Genomic DNA, 22,054 nt, shown 5'->3' on the forward strand with positions numbered 1-22,054 from the left:
AATAAAAGGAACAGAGCAAACCTAGTAGGGAATTAAAGGTAATAGATGCAACGCAGGCAGTACTAATACAATAAGGGAGGCACACTCAGTAGAAATTGCAATTTCGAGATTCAGTATTATCCTGCGGCAATCATAAAGGTGCATTTGTTCTTTTTTTTAAGCACAGTTGATATCTGTACATATGTTTAAGCTAGATAGAAAGCATTCATCAATACTCCCACAACCATGTAAATATATTTAAGAAACCAGTGTAAATAGCAATAAAAAAGGTTTATTTAAATGTTGTAGGTTAAAGCTTTGAGTTCCTAGGCAGCAGTAGAATACCGAGCAAGTGCAGCGACCAGGTGCAGCAATGCATTGATTAAAGCACGAGCGCTTTTTTTTATTATTATTATTATTATTATGTAAGCTCCTTAGTACCTCATGCCACGAGGTACTAAGGAGCTTACCCAGCGGGTAAATAAGTGAGCTTACCCAGTGGGTAAATAAGCTCACTTATTTTCTAATAATCACATTTTTACTAAATATTATCACGATGAGTTATACTTGAATTTTCGTTGACTTTTTTATGAATTCCCGGGTATTTGAGTTCAACACTTGCTTGGAATGATAAAAAATGTCATTAAAAAAATATGAGAGGATGGAAGGAAATTATAGAATCGTAGGTTTTAAGCCAAAAAAACATGATCATGACATGAGCCGGCTTGATTGAATCTTTTAGTCACTGATGTTTTTCTCTCTTAATCAAAAAAGGTCTTAATTCTACACTTTCAGACTTCATTCCTAAGACATCCAAGGTTTACTCAGTTACCTTGTCTTGTAACAATTAAAAAATTTTCCCTCAGATGTAGTATCTATGTTTCAGTAAAAAAAAATTGTGGTCATTTTAATTAAGTGACCGACCTGAGAGCGACCCTTACACAAGTTGAGAAGACCTGGGAAAGCCTACGACGTCATTGTTACGTCAGTTTCTCGGATATAAATAGGGTGCTCCTAATATTTTTCTTGGCCGCCATATTCATCTTTCACAGAGCGAGACCTTCAAAACGAAAACCTTCATCAATTTTGTAAGTCTACATTATTATTACCTATGTTAGAGGATCTAAAGCTTCGGTACCGAACTGTACTTCTCAAGATTTCTCAAGATCTGACAGAAGGGGAGATAAAAGAACTCCTATTTTTCTGTAAAGACCATATTCCGAAGAGCCTGTCGAGTAATTCCACCGCTGTCGTTCAAATTTTTGATCCCTTGGAAGACAAGAGAGTGATTTCGTGGGAGAAACTCAACTTCCTGACGGAGTTCGCCAACGCAATAAACAGGCAAGACCTTGTTACTCAGCTGACTGCATTTGAGTTGACAAGAGAACTGGTGGTCTACGCTTTAAAAAGGCAAGGTTCCCAGCCGTCTATGAAATCGTCGACCGAAAGTGTGGGAATTCATCTGGCGGAAATGGTGGATCTTGACCAAGATCGAGTTGATGTTTCAGCTCAAGGATTGATAAAGTACCTCCTTAAATCTCGAAAAAAAGCCTCCGATGTTTTGGACTTCATCTGCCGGAAAGCATTGCCTGATGCCGATGTGACGAAGCCGAACACCTTAGCCTTGCTGGTCGCCATTGCAGCCGAAATTGTCTCGCTTATGTTTGCTGAAAACCAACAAGAGAATCGAAAGAAGTATGCAGTGGACGTTGCCATCGAGCTAGCTGACCATTTATTGCCTAAGGTGGCCAACTTTGGTAGCTGGGTGAGTGGAATTTCATGTTCAGTGTTATTCGCTGTTTTTGTCTTTGTTATTGAATTATTCAAGTAAAATGTAGGCGTACAAGTGAAATCGAAAGCGGAACTGAATCCGCTGATGACAATTTTTAAGAAATTAAACCGAGTTTTGAGGATATATTTAACTAGTATTGTTGGATGGAATTAACGTCTTTTATCTCGTAGCACTAACTAAAAAGAAACATACAAAACTAAAAAGACTATTCATCGATTATTTTTCATTAAACGTTCGCGGGAGAATTCAATCAGGCGATGTTTATAATTGCGCGAGGTTCGTTTCAAATCGTCCTTGCAAAATGGGAGTAACATGGATTTCTGTTTTGAAACCGGCTTAAACGAACATTGGGATTTCTTTTTGCTTTGTTGACGAGAAGCGAGATTTCCTACCTGCGCCGATTTTTATTCACTTTGAAGCTATGAGGTAACAAAGTGATTCATGAAGATGTAAGAAAATTTTAACTTGATCGCTCGATTGATGAAATCATGATACCGAGTAATTTGTTATTGTCTACTCTAATCTAACTGTTTTACTGTTTTCCTAACGTTGTCCAGATCGCTAGAACTGGCACTCATGTTCCAAGTGGGAACACCTAAACGTGTTTTATTTTTTGTGAGAATTTAATTTCTGAAACAACAGTGAAACAATATTATGTTATCTTTAGCCGCGAGGCGACCGGAAGCTCAGCAGTTGGCGTTATGAGTTCGCCCAACAAAGTAAGTCAAACTCGAGCAATGCGAACTGAACTCGGGGCAAAAACTATAATTCATGAATTCCTCAAGACGAAAGGGAAATATAACTCGCTGTCAATTGTCTTATTTTAGAAAGACTTCTGCCGATATGTTGGAGAACGCCATAGCGGTCACTTCAGCGAGCCTGTCCCTGAACCAGCACCTGAGCCGTGGCAGTTGAGATCAGTGACCAACCTGATAGGCAAGATGAGGGAGACTTTCCGCAGTTACTAAGCAACGTAGATCGTCATAACCGATTAGTAGGTTGTTTAAGTTGATTAAGTAGTATAAATGGTAAAGTTTAGATAATAGTTGAACAAAGTCAGAAGCAAAATGGGGGGAAATAGTAGAATTTAGAATTTAATATTTGAGTTTAGACAAACCAAATTCATTGATAGAAGATACTGTTTATCTAAATTTTTCTTGTTTTAATGTTTCAACAAAATTCATAGGGCAGTTGAATTTTACATAGTTTTATCAAGGGTAACTTGGGAATTTTTTAATTACACTGCGCCTGAAACTAGTTTGTCAAAAGAAGAGAGTTAATTCGCTTAGTTGTTAAGGGGTGAAGAACAGATTTCACAAAAATTATATGATTTGATAAGTTGTTTGAGACTCACTCGATAAAACGAAGAAGTCAGTTAAGATATCTGACAGGCGGAAAAGTGAAAAGAAAACTTTTCTTATTCAGAGGTGCAGTTAGCTTGATATGATAACAAGCAACTGTACATGTTAATGCACTCAAATGAATTCTTAAGTATAATGAGGTAACAGTTTGTGCGAAACTGTTAATGCATTCATATGAATTCATGAGTGATATTAGGAATTAGTATACATTATGCATCATTTATGCCTACCAGAAGATAATGGTGGAAATTTTAGGCAGATGCCTCTAAAACTATGATATGATTTGATAAGTTGTTTGAGACTCACTCGATAAAACGAAGAAGTCAGTTAAGATATGACAGGCGGAAAAGTGAAAAGAAAACTTTTCTTAGTCAGAGGTGCAGTTAGCTTGATATGATAACAAGCAACTGTACATGTTAATGCACTCAAATGAATTCTTAAGTATAAGGAGGTAACAGTTTGTGCGAAACTGTTAATGCATTCATATGAATTCATGAGTGATATTAGGAATTAGTATACATTATGCATCATTTATGCCTACCAGAAGATAATGGTGGAAATTTTAGGCAGATGCCTCTAAAACTATGATATGATTTGATAAGTTGTTTGAGACTCACTCGATAAAACGAAGAAGTCAGTTAAGATATGACAGGCGGAAAAGTGAAAAGAAAACTTTTCTTAGTCAGAGGTGCAGTTAGCTTGATATGATAACAAGCAACTGTACATGTTAATGCACTCAAATGAATTCTTAAGTATAATGAGGTAACAGTTTGTGCGAAACTGTTAATGCATTCATATGAATTCATGAGTGATATTGGGAATTAGTATACATTATGCATCATTTATGCCTACCAGAAGATAATGGTGGCAATTTTAGGCAGATGCCTCTAAAACTAAATCAATGGTCGACTGCAATCACGGTTACAGAAATCGACCATTACGTTCGTGATGTTTGAGTACATTTTCAGTAGGGAAAATGGTCACATCGCGTACCTGAAAAGGTACTTTAAGTAAAGCAGAAGGAAACGGTCATTCCCAAGGGTGCACCTACTTCCTTTCGTCAAGAGATGTGTGTCTCATTAAGATGAGCTAAAATCTCGGACACGTTGCTGCCGTTGTTGTAACTTCTAAAGCTACTTCGTGGATTGCAACCTCTGTAATCAAGTGCGTGTGTTTTACCTCGTACTGATTACATTTCATGCCTGCGTGATCCATAGATCATGGACCGATATGGACATGGACATGCATGATAACTAATTGCACAGTGACAGTCTTTGGTGGGGATTTGTCACCGTGGAAGATGAATATGGCAGCACATTTGTGTTGCAATAGCGGCTCATATTTTGACATTTGAGCTGACTTCTCTTACACAACGAATTTGTACTAGGATTCTTACGCTGTTTCAGTGGTACAATTCGGAAAAGGTCAAGTGACCTCAAAATACAAAAAAAAAAGGAAAATTGTCTTTAGTGAGAAAAAAAGAAAAGTCTCCTTAAGGCTAGTATATTAAATACTGATCAAGTGTTACTCTTTTTAAGATAAGCGCTAGTGGTTTACAGAAATAAATTTTGCATTCTTATCATTGGTAGATATAAAACTTCTTAATGATTTGAACGTAATGTCCGTTTAGCAATTATGTGATGTATTAATGATGGAGTATGCTTACCCCTTGGAGGAGTTTGTTATCGTAGACTGTTAAGTAGGAAAGCATATATTAGGATATTAAATATACAAGGCAAAAAAGATTAAGAAAAATTATAGAAAAATAAAGAATAATTTTTCTTAATCTTTTTAGCCTTGTATATATAATATCTCTTATTAAGCGAACATTATGGACATATATTTAGGAGTTGGTACTCAAATTTCTAAAAAACTTGATGATGTCATTTTTTTTTTAATTAATGAATGGTTTAAATGTTTCATAGATGCTCTCTTCGGTAATAAGTTCTTTTTCATGCTGCAAGTTGACAACCGGCTTTACACAAAAACTTTATATCGGAACTAGGTTTCGCTAAAACAAATCTGGACTCTTTCGTGCTCCGAAACATTGAAGAAAATCGAACGGAAAAATGATTGTTTTCAATTTGTGAAATAAAAGTAGACCAGTTGATTTCCGTTTCTGTTTGATTTCCATTTGATTTTCATTTGATTTCCATTAGATTTCCCTCCATTTGGTTTCTATTTGATTTCTATTTGATTTCCGTTTGAGTTCCCTTTGATTTTTCATTTGATTGTTATTTCGCTCTGACCAAGGGCTAACGCTCGAAATGTCAGCCTAGAAACTCTTCAACTTACGGTGGCCGATTTACATTATCAACTGACTTGATAAAACCAAATTATCTTGAATTTTATTGTTATGTTAAGACTTAAAGAATAGAAACTACGAACTTCGATGAGCGGCTAATAATGTAAAGGCAAAGCAAAAACGTTAACAACGTTGCGTCTTGATCATGTTAGCGTTCTGATGTTTTTTCTGTAACAGCTGATTGTCAACTCGCACATGTTTAGATCTTTATTGATAGTTAAAGGATCAATTGCTTGTCAAACGTGGTGATGGAGAAATAGTGTAATTCAATAAAGTGTGGAAAATGACAATTTTCTCCTAGTTCTTATAACTGCACTGCACATTTTAAGTAACCCTTCATGAACCATCTCACAAGACGAAAAGGAGGGGCGACAGGTAGATGCACCACAGAGGCTCTTAGTCACTGGGATAGAGCGAAATACGGCGAAGACGTGTTACAAACTTGGTGCCCGAAAGAGACTAACTAACAAGAAACTTATCGCGGTTTTAGGTGCAGGCGTTTCTCAAAATTATATTTTGCGTTTTGTGAAAACAACGTATTCGTCTGTGACACCTTTTCAAGACCTGGCCCCGGTTGTTCGAAGGCTGGATAACGCTATACACTGGATAAGTCTCAATCCGGTGGATAGCGCAGTACATTTTGGTAACATTTATCCGCTGGACAGAGATTTATCCGTTGGTTAGCGTTATCCACCCTTTGAACAACCGGAGCCTGATAAACAAGTTTCACGAAAATGACTATGTATAAATAGATGGTAAAAGTTCCCTTTCGATCAAATTATCATTTTTTCCCTCTTTTCATCATCCTTTCAGCATGTACGCTGCCCTACACGTGTGCTCGAGGAACTTTATTAGAGAACTTGACTACTAGTGATGCTCGTGACACTTATTGCTCGCACAACTTTCCTGATGATTGCTAAAATTTCCGTGCAATAGAATACAATCCTATAGGAAATGACAGTTCAGCGAAAAAGGGGAAACCTGTAAAACTAAAACGTACTTGACACTTGACATCAACTTAATTATGTGCGTCATGATTGCGTTCGGCTTAAAAGACTTTTTTTTAATTGGCCAACCGGCACATATTTCTATCGCAAACATACTGTAGCTCAATACATACACTTGATTTACTCACGTACCGCAATAATTACTTGTATGACAAACGGTGTGAGACTTCAATACCGAAGTTAAAAGTTTACCTTATAACTTTTGTTTAAAAGTAACACAGTTAATCAGTACCGGATTTGGCGAGATTTCTAATTATGACTCTTGGGTTACATTATATTTTTGACTCATTACACTTCTCATTTGATGATTGTTGAATTAATGTCATATCATTATTGATATCATGACGATTTGAAATAACAACGATTCAAAATGAGTGATGCTATTACATGTACGATTAACGCAGTAATCATATATGATAATTGATATTATAGTCACTGTGATTCATGCAATTATGTAGTCGAATAAGGAACAGCTTTACCAGTGAAAGCTGATTTATTCTCCCTCTTCATGAATTCTTTATAAGTTTCCTGAAAACCAAACAAAAGGATATTTCAGCATTAATTTGGAATTTTTTTCAGGCAAAGTAAATAAATAGAACAGACTTTAGCTGACCAACTGACAAACATGGAAAATAATTACTCAGTTAGGTGGCGCGTGCCTTGAAATGGTTCATACTAGACATTATAAGAAGAGAGATTTTACTTTTCACTGCGATAACCTTCGATCAGAACTCACAAATAAAATTAATTCAATCGGTATTGAGGGTTAATCTTCCCAACAGGCTTTCTAGAATCATTTTCGGGACTTGGCTAGTTTAGAATTAATCCAAATTTACCATTTCACTTATTCTTCGCGCTAGAAGGATCCCCTTACTCTCAACGATTTTTACTCACACCGTTATGTTAATCGCACTCACAGGGTATTGCCAATTAACAAATGGCGAACGCCATAGCGTGTACTATTGAGTTATGGATGCACGCGGGAGGTTGCTAGGCCCGAAAGAAGCGTACGAGTCGCACGAGGCGCTAGCCGAGTGCGACTCTAGCTTCTCGAGTGCTTAGCAAACCTCCCAAGTGCATTTATTAACTCAATAGTACACGCTATGGCGTTCACCATTTGTTTTATAACATAACATCGATACATTGGAACAAGAGTTCCCTTTTATTTAACAAATCTTACGTGATCAGAAAAAACAAGCGCGCGCGGAAAAATAGTCTTAGCATTTGCTCACGTCAGCAGAATGCACCCATGGGTAAATAGTAGATGCTGAATTGACCAATCAGGGCGCGCGCTTTGCTTTAGTTATGTTATAACAAGAATTTCGGATGGAAAAACGAATATTAAATTAATCTGAACAGAAGTTATCTTTTGAGAAGCTCTCGCAATTACTGAGATGTTTCAGGAACAAATATTTTTGATCCTGCAACCTGACATGGCCTTTTTGAAATCATCTTTAAAACCCGATTTGGACTGAGTGAAACCTTGCAAATGTTAAAAAAAAAACTTTTTAGTCTCCAAATTATCTGTTGTCAGTCATCCTAAATTGCGCAGAGTTGCAACATGTTTACATTGGACTACAAATAATGATCGTAGCATCATCGCAATGTTTGTCTTTCCTCATACATATAAGTGATCATAAGTGCTCCTTTGTAAACGGCATTGCATTTTGGGTTTGTCTGGTCAAACTTTTATTCTCTTTGCTAATGGTGAGGTCTATCAACGTTTTGCAATTCACTATGTCTCAACGAGCTGGTCTCAATTTACGCACCAAATCGCCGTTTTAAACATCCAATGTGAAATTAGGCCATACATCTCGGTCTTCGAAAACTGATACAAGTAATAACCATCCCCCGTCTTGTGTTGGTAGCATTCAAAGCGTATAGCTCACCAATAATCACCAACTATGAGGAAATGCCAGGCCAGGGTAATTGGGAACCATCTTTAAAATGGTTCATGAAATTATAATTTCATTGTATTTCTTTAAAAGCTCAATTTCTCGATTAAACATTTCATTATTATATTCTTTAGTCGTAAGTAAGTGTTCTTACAATGTCACTGTAATTACCAGCAAACATCACATGAGTTCCATTGCGGAAGCTGTCAACAGATTTAAATCTTCAAGAATCGACAGAGTAGTGAACGATAACTCTTCAGTATCTTGAAGGTATTTCATCAAACTAAACCGATTTCAGAATAGGTGGCCATTTAACTCCGGTTCAGGAATTAAACCGCGGCACCAGAAACTAAATGCTGCAGATCATCAAGATTTAAAAATGTTGCCATTTTCGATTAAAAACATCTTCAAAGAAGGTGGATGTCGATATTTCATTATTCTATACGGATGTCTTTTGTAGCGCGAGGTGGCGGTTGGTAAAGCCACGGTTAATATGACTCGGTTAAGATGGAACGATCTAGACCGAGAGCGCATAACGATACATTGTTCTGAACATGGGTACTTACAATTACCTGATTCATTTTCAATTGTAAGTACCAGGGTACTTACAATTGGTAATTGTAAGTACCAGGGTACTTACAATTACCTGATTCACTTTCATCAAGATAAAAATCTTTCAGAGCGTTCATCACAGAAATTGCTATTTAAGATAGGTTTTGGCCAATGGAAGGTATAAACTGAACGGTTTTGTCTTTTTCGTTTAGCTCGCGAAGGTGTGAATGTGATGGTAGCGACCCTCCGATCCACCCGAAAACTATGATTATGGAATAGACAACCCCCCGAATAAACGCGGAACTGGACTAAAGGAAAGTAAAAAGTTCCTGTGACTTGTCTACGATTGAATTATGGATACTTACCAGGTTCCTACGAAATTCAAGAAAACGTTAACTCTTACTCCTGAGCAGTGAAATGGTGATGATCGATGCACTCAATTGGCGGAAGTAGCATATTAACCACTTAAAAAAAACTTTTCAAAAAGACCTCGTTTTATTATCTTCATACATTTTTACATAACTGTGGGTGTATCTTATATTTTTATTTAGTATATACTAAAACACTGGATAGCGTTGAAGGCGCGCTCTGATTGGCTAGTCAAACTCCGAATATCCTTTGCTATTTACCTCCGAGCAACTCGGGAAAAAATGGCGTCCCGGTTTGCATCCGTGACAAGCGAAGAAATCGCTCAAAATTAACGACGAAGCAGTATACTATCTCACTGTTTTAGTATATACTAAAACAACTATTCACCTCAGTGTCGGTGGTTAGCGGTGGATATTTACCGAGCCGCGAAGCGGCTCGGTAAATATCCACTACTAACCACCTCTACTTCGGTGAATAGTTGTTAAATATTCCAAATTTTTCGACTCTTTTTTACAAAAGGTCTCTCCACATTTTACATTTCTCGTTTTCGTTTTAAATCACTTAAGTTATAACTTATTCACTTTACTTACTTGTCTTACTTATTTACTTTACTTACTTTAATAATACACTTTAGATAGTTTTCTTACTTTCTTTCCTTATTTACTTTACTTTCCTTACCTGTATCATTTACTCATTTACCTCACCTATTTATTTCACTTACTTACTCCACTTACAAAGAAAAACAACGAGCTACAATCAGTGAATCTGTGCCATCTTCCCTCAGAGATTTTTTGAAGGAAAAAATTGAGCTGCTTGGAATTCGCGTACGTGTACCATCAAGAAATTAAGTTGAAAATGCCACTGACCCCTTCTTTATCATTTTAAAAAAATCACTTCGTAATTGTTGATATGATCATCGTATAACCCTCTATTGTGGACTACCACCTAGCCTGATCCTGACAACCCAGTCGGCGGAAGCACGTGAGGCTCTGGCAGGTACAACCGTACCGGAGAGATCGATGGGGAGAAACCGAACCAAGAAGCAGTGAAAATTCCGAAACACCGGCGAAATACAGACCAAGTGCGACGACCCAATGGCGGTGATAAATTTCTATACCCTGGTTTATAAAATATTTCCGAGGAGTTTTTAGAAAAAAGTTTTTTGTGCAAATTCTCATGTTCTCGACCTAAACTCTCATGGAAATATAAGAATGGTCATGAAATCCGTCTGGGCCATGATCGTAGCTTTTTTAAACATTGTTGAAATTGCTTTTTTCCCTTCCTCCTTATTTCTTCATGTTTCTGTTTAAGAACAAGTCTCTGTGAGAATCAAACATCTTAGGAAATGAAAATTTTCAACCCCCCTTCAATTTTGCTTGCAGTTAGGCACTCAGGGGGGATGCACAAAAATGCCTTTTTTAAAGGTAACAGCACTCTTGTTGTCATGGTAACAATGGCTGCTTGTTCGCGGCCTGGGGCCTCATTTTCATACAAAAACATCTCAAAAAAACTGGGAGTAAAATGTTTATTTCTCTATCTCAAGCTAAATACAACATTACAGATTGATACTTCTATATAACAATATCATTTGTCTTCTTTAGTGCATTCAATTTTCCCTAGGAGTGAATGTGAACACAACAATAGATCATTTATCTCGGTCCAGTTTCGTGATAACGTACATGTTTATGACAAATGATCGGTGATGGATAGTTTCGCATAGATCAGCCGACTTTAACATGTTTCAAATGGCATACAAGTACAAAAGTGTATCTTCAGAGGATTTCGGACTGCTAAAATTCCCATGAAAGAAAATGCAGCACTCGGAATCTGGATGATATGCACACGATTTGAGGTATATGTTTGCAGTTAGGTCAAGTAGCCCTCCATGAGGGCCGATCAATTTTTTTTAAAAAGATGACAACCAGAGGCGAGATTTCTCCTCGGGATATTGCTCGTAAGATAACATTATTTTCAAGCCTTGCACGTTTCATTTGTCTGAGACGTTTGTCGTTGACGGCATTATGACATTATGAACATCGTCAAACAATGCAATATCTAATTTTTGAGCTTCGTTCGCAAATTACCCCATGAAAAGTAGAGGTCGGAGCACAAAGATTTTTACATATTTAAAAACTAGAATATTATAACCGACTAGGTGATTATTTTAAGTTCCAGAATCGGTGTACTTTTGGAGAAATTCAGATAAACGTTTTACTTGTTTTACCCTACATGAAAAACGACTGAAACTGTACCGAGATAAATGATCTATTGCTGTGTTCACATTCACTCCCAAGGAAGATTGAATGCATTAATGTGAAGAAAAATGATGTTGCTATATATGGTAGAAGTATCAATATGCAATATTGTATTTAGATTGAGATAGAGAAATAAACATTTTACTCTTTTTTTGGATGTTATTGTGTGAAAATGAGGCCCCAGGCCTCGATCAAGCAGCCGTTGTTACCACGGCAACAAGAGTGTTGCAACCTTTAAAAAGGGTATTTTTGTGCATACCCCTTGAGTGTTTAACAGCATACAAAATTTGAAAGGGGGTTGAAAATTTTCATTTCCCAAGATGTTTAATTCTTACAGAGACTTGTTCTTAAACAGAAATATGAAGAAAGAAAGAGGAAGGAAATATAGCAATATCAACAATGCTTAAAAAACCTACGATCATGGCCATGTTGAAGTTTAAATTATGATTGTTGGTTTTTACCCTCGGAGTTATGCCTCTTTAATTCAAATAATCTATCTTGTTCTTCAGAAATAGTTTGCTTTACCCCTTGATTCATCGAAAAAAATAAGGTAGCTCTAAACCTACAGAATATATTTTACTTTCTTCAAATACATTGCCAAAAGACGAAAGTTGATGAGCTGATTAAAAATTTGAGAATCATATGGGGTCGCAATATTTTTTCTTTTAGTTATGAGCACATCACGCTTGATTTAAGGATGTCTAAAATCAGAGGATATGGAACTTCCATGGAAACGTGCTATGTCAAGAAATAACTTCAGCTTGTAATGCTCTAATTAGGCATTCCTTTGGTACTATTGGAAAGGAAAGAAAGAGAAAAGTTGTAGTAGTAATATCCAGTTAATAAGTGAGTTGCTATTTAAAGATAACGAAACCACTCTTAACCGTCCTGAAATTACCTAAAGGAACTGATAACTAGCAAGCTTTCAATAATGTCTAATATGGTATTACTACGTCAGTTTCTGGTATAAATAGGACGTCTCATCTCTTTCTCTTCAGCCGCCATATTCATCTTCCTCAGGGTAAGATTCTTAAACAAAATGACTGCTTTAATATCAGTCATGAATCAAGAACTGAGACAAATGTATAGGTTTGAAATTGTTGAGCTTTCTGAACATTTGACCACAGAGCAATTCAAAAAGCTCTTATTCTGTTGCAAAGATGAGATTCCACAGAGTTCTTCGAGTGGCTTCTCTACAACAGTAGAAATAATTGGGTGCTTGGAGAAGAAGGAAATCGTCTCGGTGGACAAAGTAAGCTTTCTAAAGAAGTTTGTCGACGCGATTGGAAGGAAAGATCTAGTCGCGAGGCTTACCAGATTTGAAATAACAAGAGAGTTGATGATCTACGCTTTGAACAGGCAAGGGTTAGAAACATCTATGAATTCGTCGACCACAAGTCTGGGTCATCACTTAGCCGAAATGGTGGATGTAGTCCAAGATCGAGTTGATCTACCAGAGCAAGGAATGATCAAGTCCCTCCTTGGGTCCGGACAAAATTTTTCCAACATTTTGGAAGGGCTACTGGGCTCAGATACATCCAAAAGCTGGAACAGCCTGGCCTTACGCGTCGCCACTGCGGCGGAAATTGTCTGGTTGGTTATCAGGGAGAAACAACAACAGGAGAATGGTATAAAGAAAGCATTGCATGTCGCCAAAAACCTGGCCAGTTATCTTTGGTCTGAGATGGAAAAACTTAAATTTGGAACCTGGGTGAGTCGAATTTAACGTTAAGTCCTAAACTATTCTCTGCATTTTAGTCTCTGTAATTAAACTATTTTTAGAACATAGCTAGCAGAGTCGCGCAATCAAATTCATTATACGTAAGCGTGCTCAAAATCCCGATAGTGCACGCTGATAGCGTCAGCAAATCCGACTTCGCCAGAAATTTTTTTTTCGGGCGAGCGGCCATTGCTAGTGCGGGGAAAAATAATACATTTCGCGACAATAATGGATACAAACAGAAACTCGGCCTGCTAGTCCGAAAACGAAGACAATGTTTCGATCTTTTCCCATGGTTTCGACCTTTTCCTCATTCTTAAATGAGGCAGAAAAAGAGAAAAACAAAGGAAAAGGAGACTTGGCATCAGCGCCGTCACGATTCGCCTCAACTGATATTGTTGTCCGTTTTACGCGTCGCATTTGATGCACAATTCCACCGGCTATGTTCTAAAACAATTGGTTCATGCTTTCAGCTGTGCACTATCGAGTTATGGAGCACGCGGGAAGTTTGGAGAGCACTCAAGAAGCTAGAGTTACCAACGGCTATCGCCTCGGGCAACTCTTACGCTTCTTTCGTGCTCTCGAAACTTCCCGCGTGCTCCATAACTCGATAGTGCACGCTAAAGCATGAACCAATTGTTAAATAGAAGCTTACAAACATTTATCGAAAACGGAACTGGACCCGCTGATGTCAGAGTGACGATGTATCACTAGTTCGCTGTCAGCCAAGGAGCTGTCAGCCGGACAATGAACTTTGTTCAGCACTGAGTGGGTTGAGCGCTTCGTGTACAGAAGATTTTTAACAGACTAAACAAGGTTTTCGTTTCGTTTAAAACAAATCTTCTCTTGATCTATACAGTCACCATTCTCTGAAACCAACGGAAAGCGACCTTATAAAAGAATTTTGACCGAATAAATCAACGTTTCTTTTCAACATTCACTCAGATTATTTTTAAAAGAAACGTAAACATGCAATGCCGTTCAGTATTAATAAGCATATCTTAAATTTTATGTTAATTCTTATCAGTGCAAAGGAGAGGTAACTTTGAACACCGATTAGGGAGCCTCGTAGGAATCTCGCCAATCTCGCCATTTCTACGTTTTTATCAGTTGTGATTTTTTGCGTGTACTGAATTTGACGCGCTCTTAATAGGATTGCATGTAAGGTGACATAAAAAGAATTATGCATGGCTTTGTTATCTCGGTATTTGAAATCGTGAGAGCGAGAAATGATACTGTCTACTGTAAAAACATCTGCATGTTTTTAATCACTTGAGGGTTTTCTAGAGCTAGCGCTCGTGTTCATACTAAGGACACCAGAAATAAATTTAAGGTCAGTCAGCGTTTAAAGAGAGACTAATAAAACAAGAAGTTCGTGGCAAGGAGGTTCCTCAACAATTTGTGTTACGACTTTACCAAATAGGTAAGGTGAACTCCAGCGCTGCGAACTGTCTTCAGACAAAAAACCTTCAGAACAAATTTTCCAAAACTGCAGAGTAACATCTATTGCTTTCACTTCTCTCACTTCAGGAGGAGTTTTGCCAATTTGTCACGGAACGACACAATGGATACTTTTGGGCGCCGGTTCCTGAAGTAGCGTCTGACTTTCCACGGCTGTTAAACTTCATTGGAAAGATGAAGGATACCTTCTTTTACTGAAAAACGAGGATAAGTATTATCCAGTTTAACGTAGTTGTAATATTAAGAAGCAAGACGGGACAAATATAAATGTCAACAGAACGACAGGTCTTCTTTTAATGAAGATGGCGGATCTATCTCCATGTGCTAGTCACGTGAGATACGTATATATAATACACAGGGATACCATACTACACCTCCCCTTAATGCTTTTACAGTAATCAAACAGACAATTATAAACGACATATCAAACAGTATAAGGGTCTACTGTAAACAAAGGCAATGTTCAAATGTTTAACGTTCAAGTGTCCTGAATAAGTCTCTGCGCCGGTTTTACTACTCTCCCTGAGCGCGTCATGCGCACTTTCGGGGCGTCTGGTTCAGCTTTGTAGCAGCCCTCAGTAGGCTTGATCGCAGCTGTGGTCAGGTCTTTGCTGGTGGGCACTTTCGATTTTTTCCTCAGCATTTCTGTCTCAACGTTAGCTTCTGGTTGGGTGTCGGGTGTCTTTGTACAGGTATCTGCTGAAACTAGGGCTGCCCTGTTCCTTCGAAGCTATGTTCCCTTGTCTGTTTCAACTATGTAGGATCGTGGTGATGAAGTTGCCGCTAGGACTCTTCCCATCCGATCTTGATCGCGAATCCAAACTTTCTCTCCGCTCTGAAGTTCTGGTAGGTCTTTTGCCTTGTATCTGCGGTCATGGTTGCTTTTCTGGTTGCTGCGGTAAAGTTCCTCTTTTGCATCTAGTGTTGCCAGGTCTTTCAGCCGTAGGTTTGGTTGTAGATTGTCAGGGAAGGTTGGTAACTGGGTGCGGAGTTGGCGGTTCATCAGAAGTTCGCATGGCGCCAGGCCATTGTGAAGAGGTGCTGTTCGGTATGCTAGAAAACCGAGATAGGGATCATCGCTCTTTTTCAGGATATCCTTGACAGTACGTACCGCTCTCTCTACTTCACCATTTCCTCTTGGGTACGTTGGCGAGCTGGTAATATGAGTGAACCCGTAAATACTTGCAAACAGTTGGAAGGATTTACAAGCAAAGTGTGGGCCGTTATCGGACACCAGTAAGTCTGGAATTCCGTGAGTTGAAAATATTTCTTTCAGGGCTTTGGATACTGACTCGGACAATTCACTGGGAAGTGCTTTAACTTCAGTCCACCTTGAGTAGTAGTCGACTACAATAAGATGTTTCTTTCCCTTTAGATCGAAGAGATCAGCGGCTAGTCTTTCCCATGGCCTGGATGGGAATGATGATGGCATAAGGGGCTCCTTGGGCACTGGTCTGTTCTTAGCGCACGTAAACCATTTCGTCACCATGTCTGTTATCGCTGTAGTAATCGCCGGCCACCACACAGACATCTTGCCTCGTGCTTGCGTCTTTGTTATCCCAAGGTGTCCTTGATGTAAGAGGTCAAGTATTTCCAGCCTCATTCCTGCTGGAATCACAATACGGTCATCATATAGTAGAATATTGTCTATCACAGTTAATTGTTTCTTATTCTCCCTGTATGGACCGATTATGGTAGAACTTGGCATGTAAGCCGGCCATCCTTCTAGACAGTACTTCTTGATCATCCTGCATACTTCATCCTGGTCTTGGGCTTCACTGATGTCTTGCAGCCGCTTAGGCGTTGCTGGAAGCCCTGCTACGATCTGCTGTGTGAAGCTTTCCACTTCCTCCACAAGATCTATGTTCTCATTTACATTCTTCTCGATAGGAGCGCGTGACAACGTGTCTGCGGTAATTTGTTCCTTGCCGGGTACATATAGGACGTCGACTTCGTACTTCATGAGACGCATCCTGAATCTTAAGATGCGTGGTGGCATTTTGGAGAGATCAGTTGAAGTGAAAAGGGGTACTAACGGCTTGTGGTCCGTTTCCACTGTAAACTTCATTCCGAGTACGTAGTCGGAAAACTTGTCACAAGCCCATGTCACAGCCAGGGCTTCTTTCTCAATGACTGCGTACCTTTTCTCAGTTTCTGAGAGGGATCTAGATGCATAGTACACCGGCTTCCTGGTACCGTCCTCTTGGAGCTGTAGAAGAACAGCTCCAAGTCCAAAGTTAGAGGCATCGCTTGAGATGACTGTAGGACGACTTGGATCGTAGTGGGCAAGGTTTGTTGCAGATGTCAGTTCATTCTTGATTCCTTCAAATGACTGCTGTTGGGCTTTATACCATTTCCACATGTTCTCTTTTTTTAGGAGTTGTCGTAGTGGTTCGTTGAGATTGGCCAGGTTTGGTATAAACTTTGCCATTTGATTGACAATTCCCATGAAGCGTTTGAGGTCGTTGACTTTCTGTGGGACTGGGAAATTGCGTATAGCTTCAGTTTTGGCCGGGTCTGGACGGATGCCTTGTTCGTCGATAATATGTCCCAGGAATTTTACAGAACATTTAGAAAACTCACATTTCTCGTTGAGCGTCACTTCGGCTACCTGTAGCCGCTTAAGGACAGTTCTCAGTCGTTCATCATGCTCCGCTTGTGTTGCCGCGTGTACAAGGGTGTCATCAATATGGCATACGACTCCCTTGAGGTCCCCCAGGATACTATTCATGGTGCGCTGGAAGACTTCCGGGGCTGAGGTGATCCCAAAGGGAAGACGATTAAAACAGTAACGACCGTATGGCGTGATGAAGGTTGTAAGTAGGCGGGACTCCTTGTCGAGAGGGAGTTGCCAAAACCCGCTGTTAGCGTCGAGTTTGCTAAAGACTCTACTTTTACTCAGCTTTGCTAGGCTTTCATCTACGGAATACATTGGATGGACCTCTCTCTTAACGCTTTTGTTGAGTTGGACTAGGTCTACGCAGATGAGAACTTTTCCGTTTGGCTTGAGGACTGGGACTATCCCGGAGCACCATTCGGTTGGCTCTGTAACTGGGGAGATGACTCCTTCTTGAATCATCCTCTCTAATTCCTCCTTTACTTTAGGGCGTAATGGGTGGGGAACTCTTCTTGGTGTGTACAGGCACACTGGCTGGGCGTCAGGATTAAGAGCAATACGCTATTCCGTTGTCATCTTCCGAGTCCGGTGAACAACTTTGGGAATTCCGTTCTAAAGTTAGGTACTTGCGTACTCAGTTCTTCAACGTCTGCGTCGAGGCGTTGGACAAGACCGAGATCGACACATGCTCGTCTGCTGAGGAGCGAAGATGACTGGTTTTTAATGACGTAAACTCGTTCTTGGATCTTGCTTTGTCTGTACTTAATCGTGGCTAGGAATGATCCAGTAACAGGTAGGCGGGTCCCCCCGGCCCCATGAGTGTTTGCTGGACATTCTCCAAAGGTTGATTCTTTAACCAGGGTAATGAGTCACTGACGACGGATACAGATTCTCCAGTATCTAGCTTGCAGCGAGTGACGTTTTCATTTATCCCCACTTGAACGATCCAGCTGTTTTCCCCCCCTTGGATTTCTCCTAGAAAGGAAATGTCATGATTTTCCTCTTCAATTTCATGTACTTTTTTCTTTTGTTGTGACTGCTCGCTGTTTTGGCTTCGACAAACTGCTTGAAAATGGCCCCTCTTCTTGCATTTTAAGCAGGTGGCATTCCTAGCCGGGCATTGCTTCCGGTCTTGGTGTGGGTGGTTACCACACCAGGACCACTTGTTGATAATCTGAGGGGGTTGTTTTTTCCCGGGGTGTTTTTGGTTATTATTCTGGCCTGCACGCTTGACCATGTTTACAGAGTTTGTGCTATTTAGTGTACTTCCCCGTACAACCTCTCTACTTTGTTGTCTGGCTTCTGCCTGTCTACTAATTTGAACTGCTTCTTCTAATTTTAGCTTCAATTTGGATTGAAGTCGATCAGAGAGTGCATCATCTAACACTCCGACAATTATTCTATCACGAATAAGTTCATTTTTGAGTAAACCATACTCACAGTCATCCGCGAGTCTGTATAGGTCTTGTATAAACGAATCCACGGGTTCTCCCGGTTTTTGGACTCTTTTATTGAATTTGGCGCGCTCAACCAGCACGTTGCGACGGATTTCATAGTACTCGTTAAGGGCTGTTTTCACCTCTTCGTACGAAGCTTGCTCTTCGTCGATATTTAGGGTTTTAAGAATATCATCGGCGCATTCACCCATCGCGTAGAGTAGAGTTCCGACTTGCTCGATGTCTGGTTTATGTTTGAGGCCAGATGCAATCCGATATCTTTCGAAACGACGAAACCATTTCGACTAAAGTTCAGATTGTTGTGGTGAATTTGCTCCGCTGAATTTTTCCGGAGGAGGGAGATTATTCGCCGTTTGAGCTTGAAGTTGAATTAGTCCAGGATTAGAATCTTCTGTATCAGGTATTATGTAGGGCTTACACCGCTGCCACCATGTAATATTAAGAAGCAGGACGAGACAAATATAAATGTCAACAGAACGACAGGTCTTCTTTTAATCAAGATGGCGGATCTATCTCCATGTTACGTATACATAATACACAGGGATACCATACTACAGTAGTCATTAGTTTGATTTAGCAAATATTGGTGGGACAAAATAAGAGAAGAGTAGATAGAGCGAACTGAAGGAGAACTAACTCATTTTTCTCGCTTTCTCAATATTCAAACGTCGTGAACTTGAACATAATTTTTTTCAAAGGGTCTACAATTTACTTATCGGTCTGCGTCTGAGTCTGGTGTGCATGTGAGCAGTACAAATTTACGTATTGATCATTTCTATGATTTTATCACCAGATTCACTGAATTGAGAACCAGACTATTGGTCACTCTTTGACAACCAGATGGCAAACCTGTTGCAACGCCAGTTGCATACACTGTACAATTGTAGCTCTAGCTACACACTCTCAAATACTCGACTGCAAAGCAATCACTGATATATATATATATATATATATATATATATATATATATATCAGAATCTTTACCTGAAGAAGATGAGTATGGCGGCTCATTTGTGATGCACTAGCAGCTCATGCCATGGTTACGGTAACCACAAGGTAAGTCCTATTTTCATTCAATTAACTAGGCTGGTTTCCATGCTCACTACCAGTCAGACAAAAAGATCAAAATTACCCCAAAACCAATAGGCAAAGACCCAAAACTGACGAAGGAACAAAGTTATTAAGACATTTTTCGCAGCAGTTATAGGTTCAGGCTTCCGATTTTCACGGATCAAGCACTCTATATCAGAGAAAGGAATAAATCTATCGTAATAGCTGCTTAACTCTCAGATGATACATAAATGGTTACAGTCTAGTGAGAGTGTAGACTCAATGCTTATATAGGTCCTTACACAACTAGTGGGAGAACGTAGTTAAAAGGATTTTTTTGCTTATTTAAGCAAGCTTGTGTGGTACTTAGGCATTCGGCGACTTAAGTTGGATTTTCTTCGATATTCTGTGTCGTGATGATAATTTGGTAAAAGTTGTTCCATCGAACTGAAATAGCAGCAAATGAAAGGCTATAAATTCAAAAATTATGGTTTGCCATTACCTCATTTTACTATGTCACATTTCACCGGCCGGCTCTAGACGTCACGGGAACACCTATTGGATTAGATTTTGTAATTTGCAGCAGCATTTCTGATTGGAACATTCCACGTGATTCAGGGTGGATTAATGTCGTCCATAACTGGATTTTAACTCCCGATGTCTCAAACCTGTTCGTCAGAGGCAAAGATTGATCTTGGTGCTCTTATAAGTATTGTTTATAGTGGCGCTAAGTATTGACATCGTAGGTTTATTATTATCTCGAGGCAAGGTCCTGGGCTTATTATCACTCTCATCATTATCATGTTATCATTCATTGCCGCATCCGGCGGACGACACCTTCGACACCTCGGTCATCTTTTAAGCTGCGAAAACAAGTTTCCTAAGATATCTTACACAAGGTATCTAGCGGTTAAAGATCACAGCACTGAAGGATTCAGCGTTCCAAAGAGGGTACTTTTTGTATAAGGTACACTGATATTTCCACACCAAATACTTTTTTTTTTATCATCATTATCATCAATTTTACCATCATTATCATTGTTATTATTTGGCGTTACGTTTTGTCTGCTTTGTCTTGTTTTTGTTTCCTGAGAAATTTTTCACATAGATTTTTCGTCGAAGTCTCTACCGTGATCGCATAAGATTGTGTGGTTGACGTAGAAATTGGAATTTACTACTTACGTCTCTATGGCCTTTGGGACGTTCCTCACTACACCTGTTGCTACTGGAGTCTTAGTATCCGACCATTTCCAGAGGAGCCCATCCATTGTGCTCTATTCCTGCATCCTCCTCTGTTTCTGCATCCTCCTCTGTTCCTGCATCCTCCTCTGTTTCTGCATCAATCACTCTTTCTGCGCATTCAAGTGGCTGCATGATCTAGCAGGCGTCGGTTCTCCAACAAGCCACCCCTTATGGCAGCCGACGAGGAAGAAAGGTCTGGTTTTGCGTCCTCGCCTTTCAAACACCCAAAGGAATCGTTCAAGGCAGAGTATCTCAAAAATTTAATGGAAAGAACTGAGATGGACGATTTCTCAATATTGTCTGATCTAGAAATGTTTGTTTTAACCATTATAGTATTCTTGGATTTTTGCAGTTGTCCCCAACTCGAGTAGAATAAGAACGTTTTAGCTATTGTTATTTTTATCGAAAAGGAAAAGAATTATCAGTTAAGGGAGGCACATTCAGAAGAAATTTTAATTTCGAGATTCAGGATTGTCCTACGGCAATGCCAGAATCATAAAGTAATTCTTCACTGCTTTCTTTAGATTATAGCTAGTATGCCTTTAGGCCAATTTCAGCCTCAGAAACGTCTTGTTCTAGTAAATAAGCTTCGGTTTATGCTCTTGTTAGGATTATACTTTTATATACTGGCATTCATTTATCTGTGTAAGTGATGTTATTATGAAGGAAACCCTAAAACCCCGAGGGAGGCACCACTGCCTTGGTCGGGGGTACACGTTCCCCAGTTTTCTCCAGCTGCTGTATGGTTTTTAGGGGTTTTCGTGTCCGGCTTTGGTGCTTTTGTCCATTTTTTAGCAGAGTTGATATCTGCACATAGGAAGCTAGATAAAAAAGATCTCAGTTTATTTCATCAAAAAAGGAATTAAACAATTAGAGTATAAAAACTTGAAATACAACATACAACTATGTTAATATGTTTAAAAAACCAGTGTAAATAACAATTAAAAAAAGAGTTTATTTGAATGTTGTCTGTTAAAGCTTTGAGTTTCTAA

At 39.2% G+C, this 22,054-nt stretch overlaps 4 protein-coding genes across 4 annotated transcripts; 2 read left to right on the plus strand and 2 right to left on the minus strand.

The window, feature by feature from the left end:
- The first annotated feature begins 988 nt into the window (after positions 1-988).
- Positions 989-5,727, plus strand: LOC111327020 (uncharacterized). Its single transcript, XM_088756359.1, has 2 exons — positions 989-1,744; positions 2,599-5,727. Exons 1-2 carry the CDS (start codon positions 1,091-1,093, stop codon positions 2,737-2,739), a joined length of 795 nt encoding a protein of 264 aa, XP_088612485.1. The 5' UTR covers positions 989-1,090; the 3' UTR covers positions 2,740-5,727.
- Positions 5,728-12,503: 6,776 nt separating this feature from the next.
- On the plus strand, positions 12,504-22,025 carry LOC148732078 (uncharacterized). Its single transcript, XM_088756358.1, has 2 exons — positions 12,504-13,226; positions 14,766-22,025. Exons 1-2 carry the CDS (start codon positions 12,555-12,557, stop codon positions 14,892-14,894), a joined length of 801 nt encoding a protein of 266 aa, XP_088612484.1. The 5' UTR covers positions 12,504-12,554; the 3' UTR covers positions 14,895-22,025.
- On the minus strand, positions 15,427-17,775 carry LOC111329200 (retrovirus-related Pol polyprotein from transposon 17.6). Its single transcript, XM_022933829.2, has one exon. It carries the CDS (start codon positions 17,773-17,775, stop codon positions 15,427-15,429), a length of 2,349 nt encoding a protein of 782 aa, XP_022789564.2.
- On the minus strand, positions 18,086-18,961 carry LOC148732079 (uncharacterized). The gene has a single exon (XM_088756573.1). The coding sequence runs from the start codon at positions 18,959-18,961 to the stop codon at positions 18,086-18,088; it is 876 nt and encodes a 291-aa protein (XP_088612699.1).
- Positions 22,026-22,054: the final 29 nt, after the last annotated feature.

Source organism: Stylophora pistillata, chromosome 4 (genome assembly GCF_964205215.1).
Source record: "Stylophora pistillata chromosome 4, jaStyPist1.2, whole genome shotgun sequence".
Taxonomy (NCBI): Eukaryota; Metazoa; Cnidaria; class Anthozoa; order Scleractinia; family Pocilloporidae; genus Stylophora; species Stylophora pistillata.

Coding starts and splice junctions, on each gene's coding strand:
- LOC111327020 (XM_088756359.1), top strand. CDS start 1,091: ATGTTAGAGGATCTAAAGCTTCGGTACCGAACTGTACTTCTCAAGATT. Junction 1,745..2,598: donor TGGCCAACTTTGGTAGCTGG/GTGAGTGGAATT, acceptor GTCTTATTTTAG/AAAGACTTCTGCCGATATGT.
- LOC148732078 (XM_088756358.1), top strand. CDS start 12,555: ATGACTGCTTTAATATCAGTCATGAATCAAGAACTGAGACAAATGTAT. Junction 13,227..14,765: donor AACTTAAATTTGGAACCTGG/GTGAGTCGAATT, acceptor CTCTCACTTCAG/GAGGAGTTTTGCCAATTTGT.
- LOC111329200 (XM_022933829.2), bottom strand. CDS start 17,775: ATGATTCAAGAAGGAGTCATCTCCCCAGTTACAGAGCCAACCGAATGG.
- LOC148732079 (XM_088756573.1), bottom strand. CDS start 18,961: ATGGGTGAATGCGCCGATGATATTCTTAAAACCCTAAATATCGACGAA.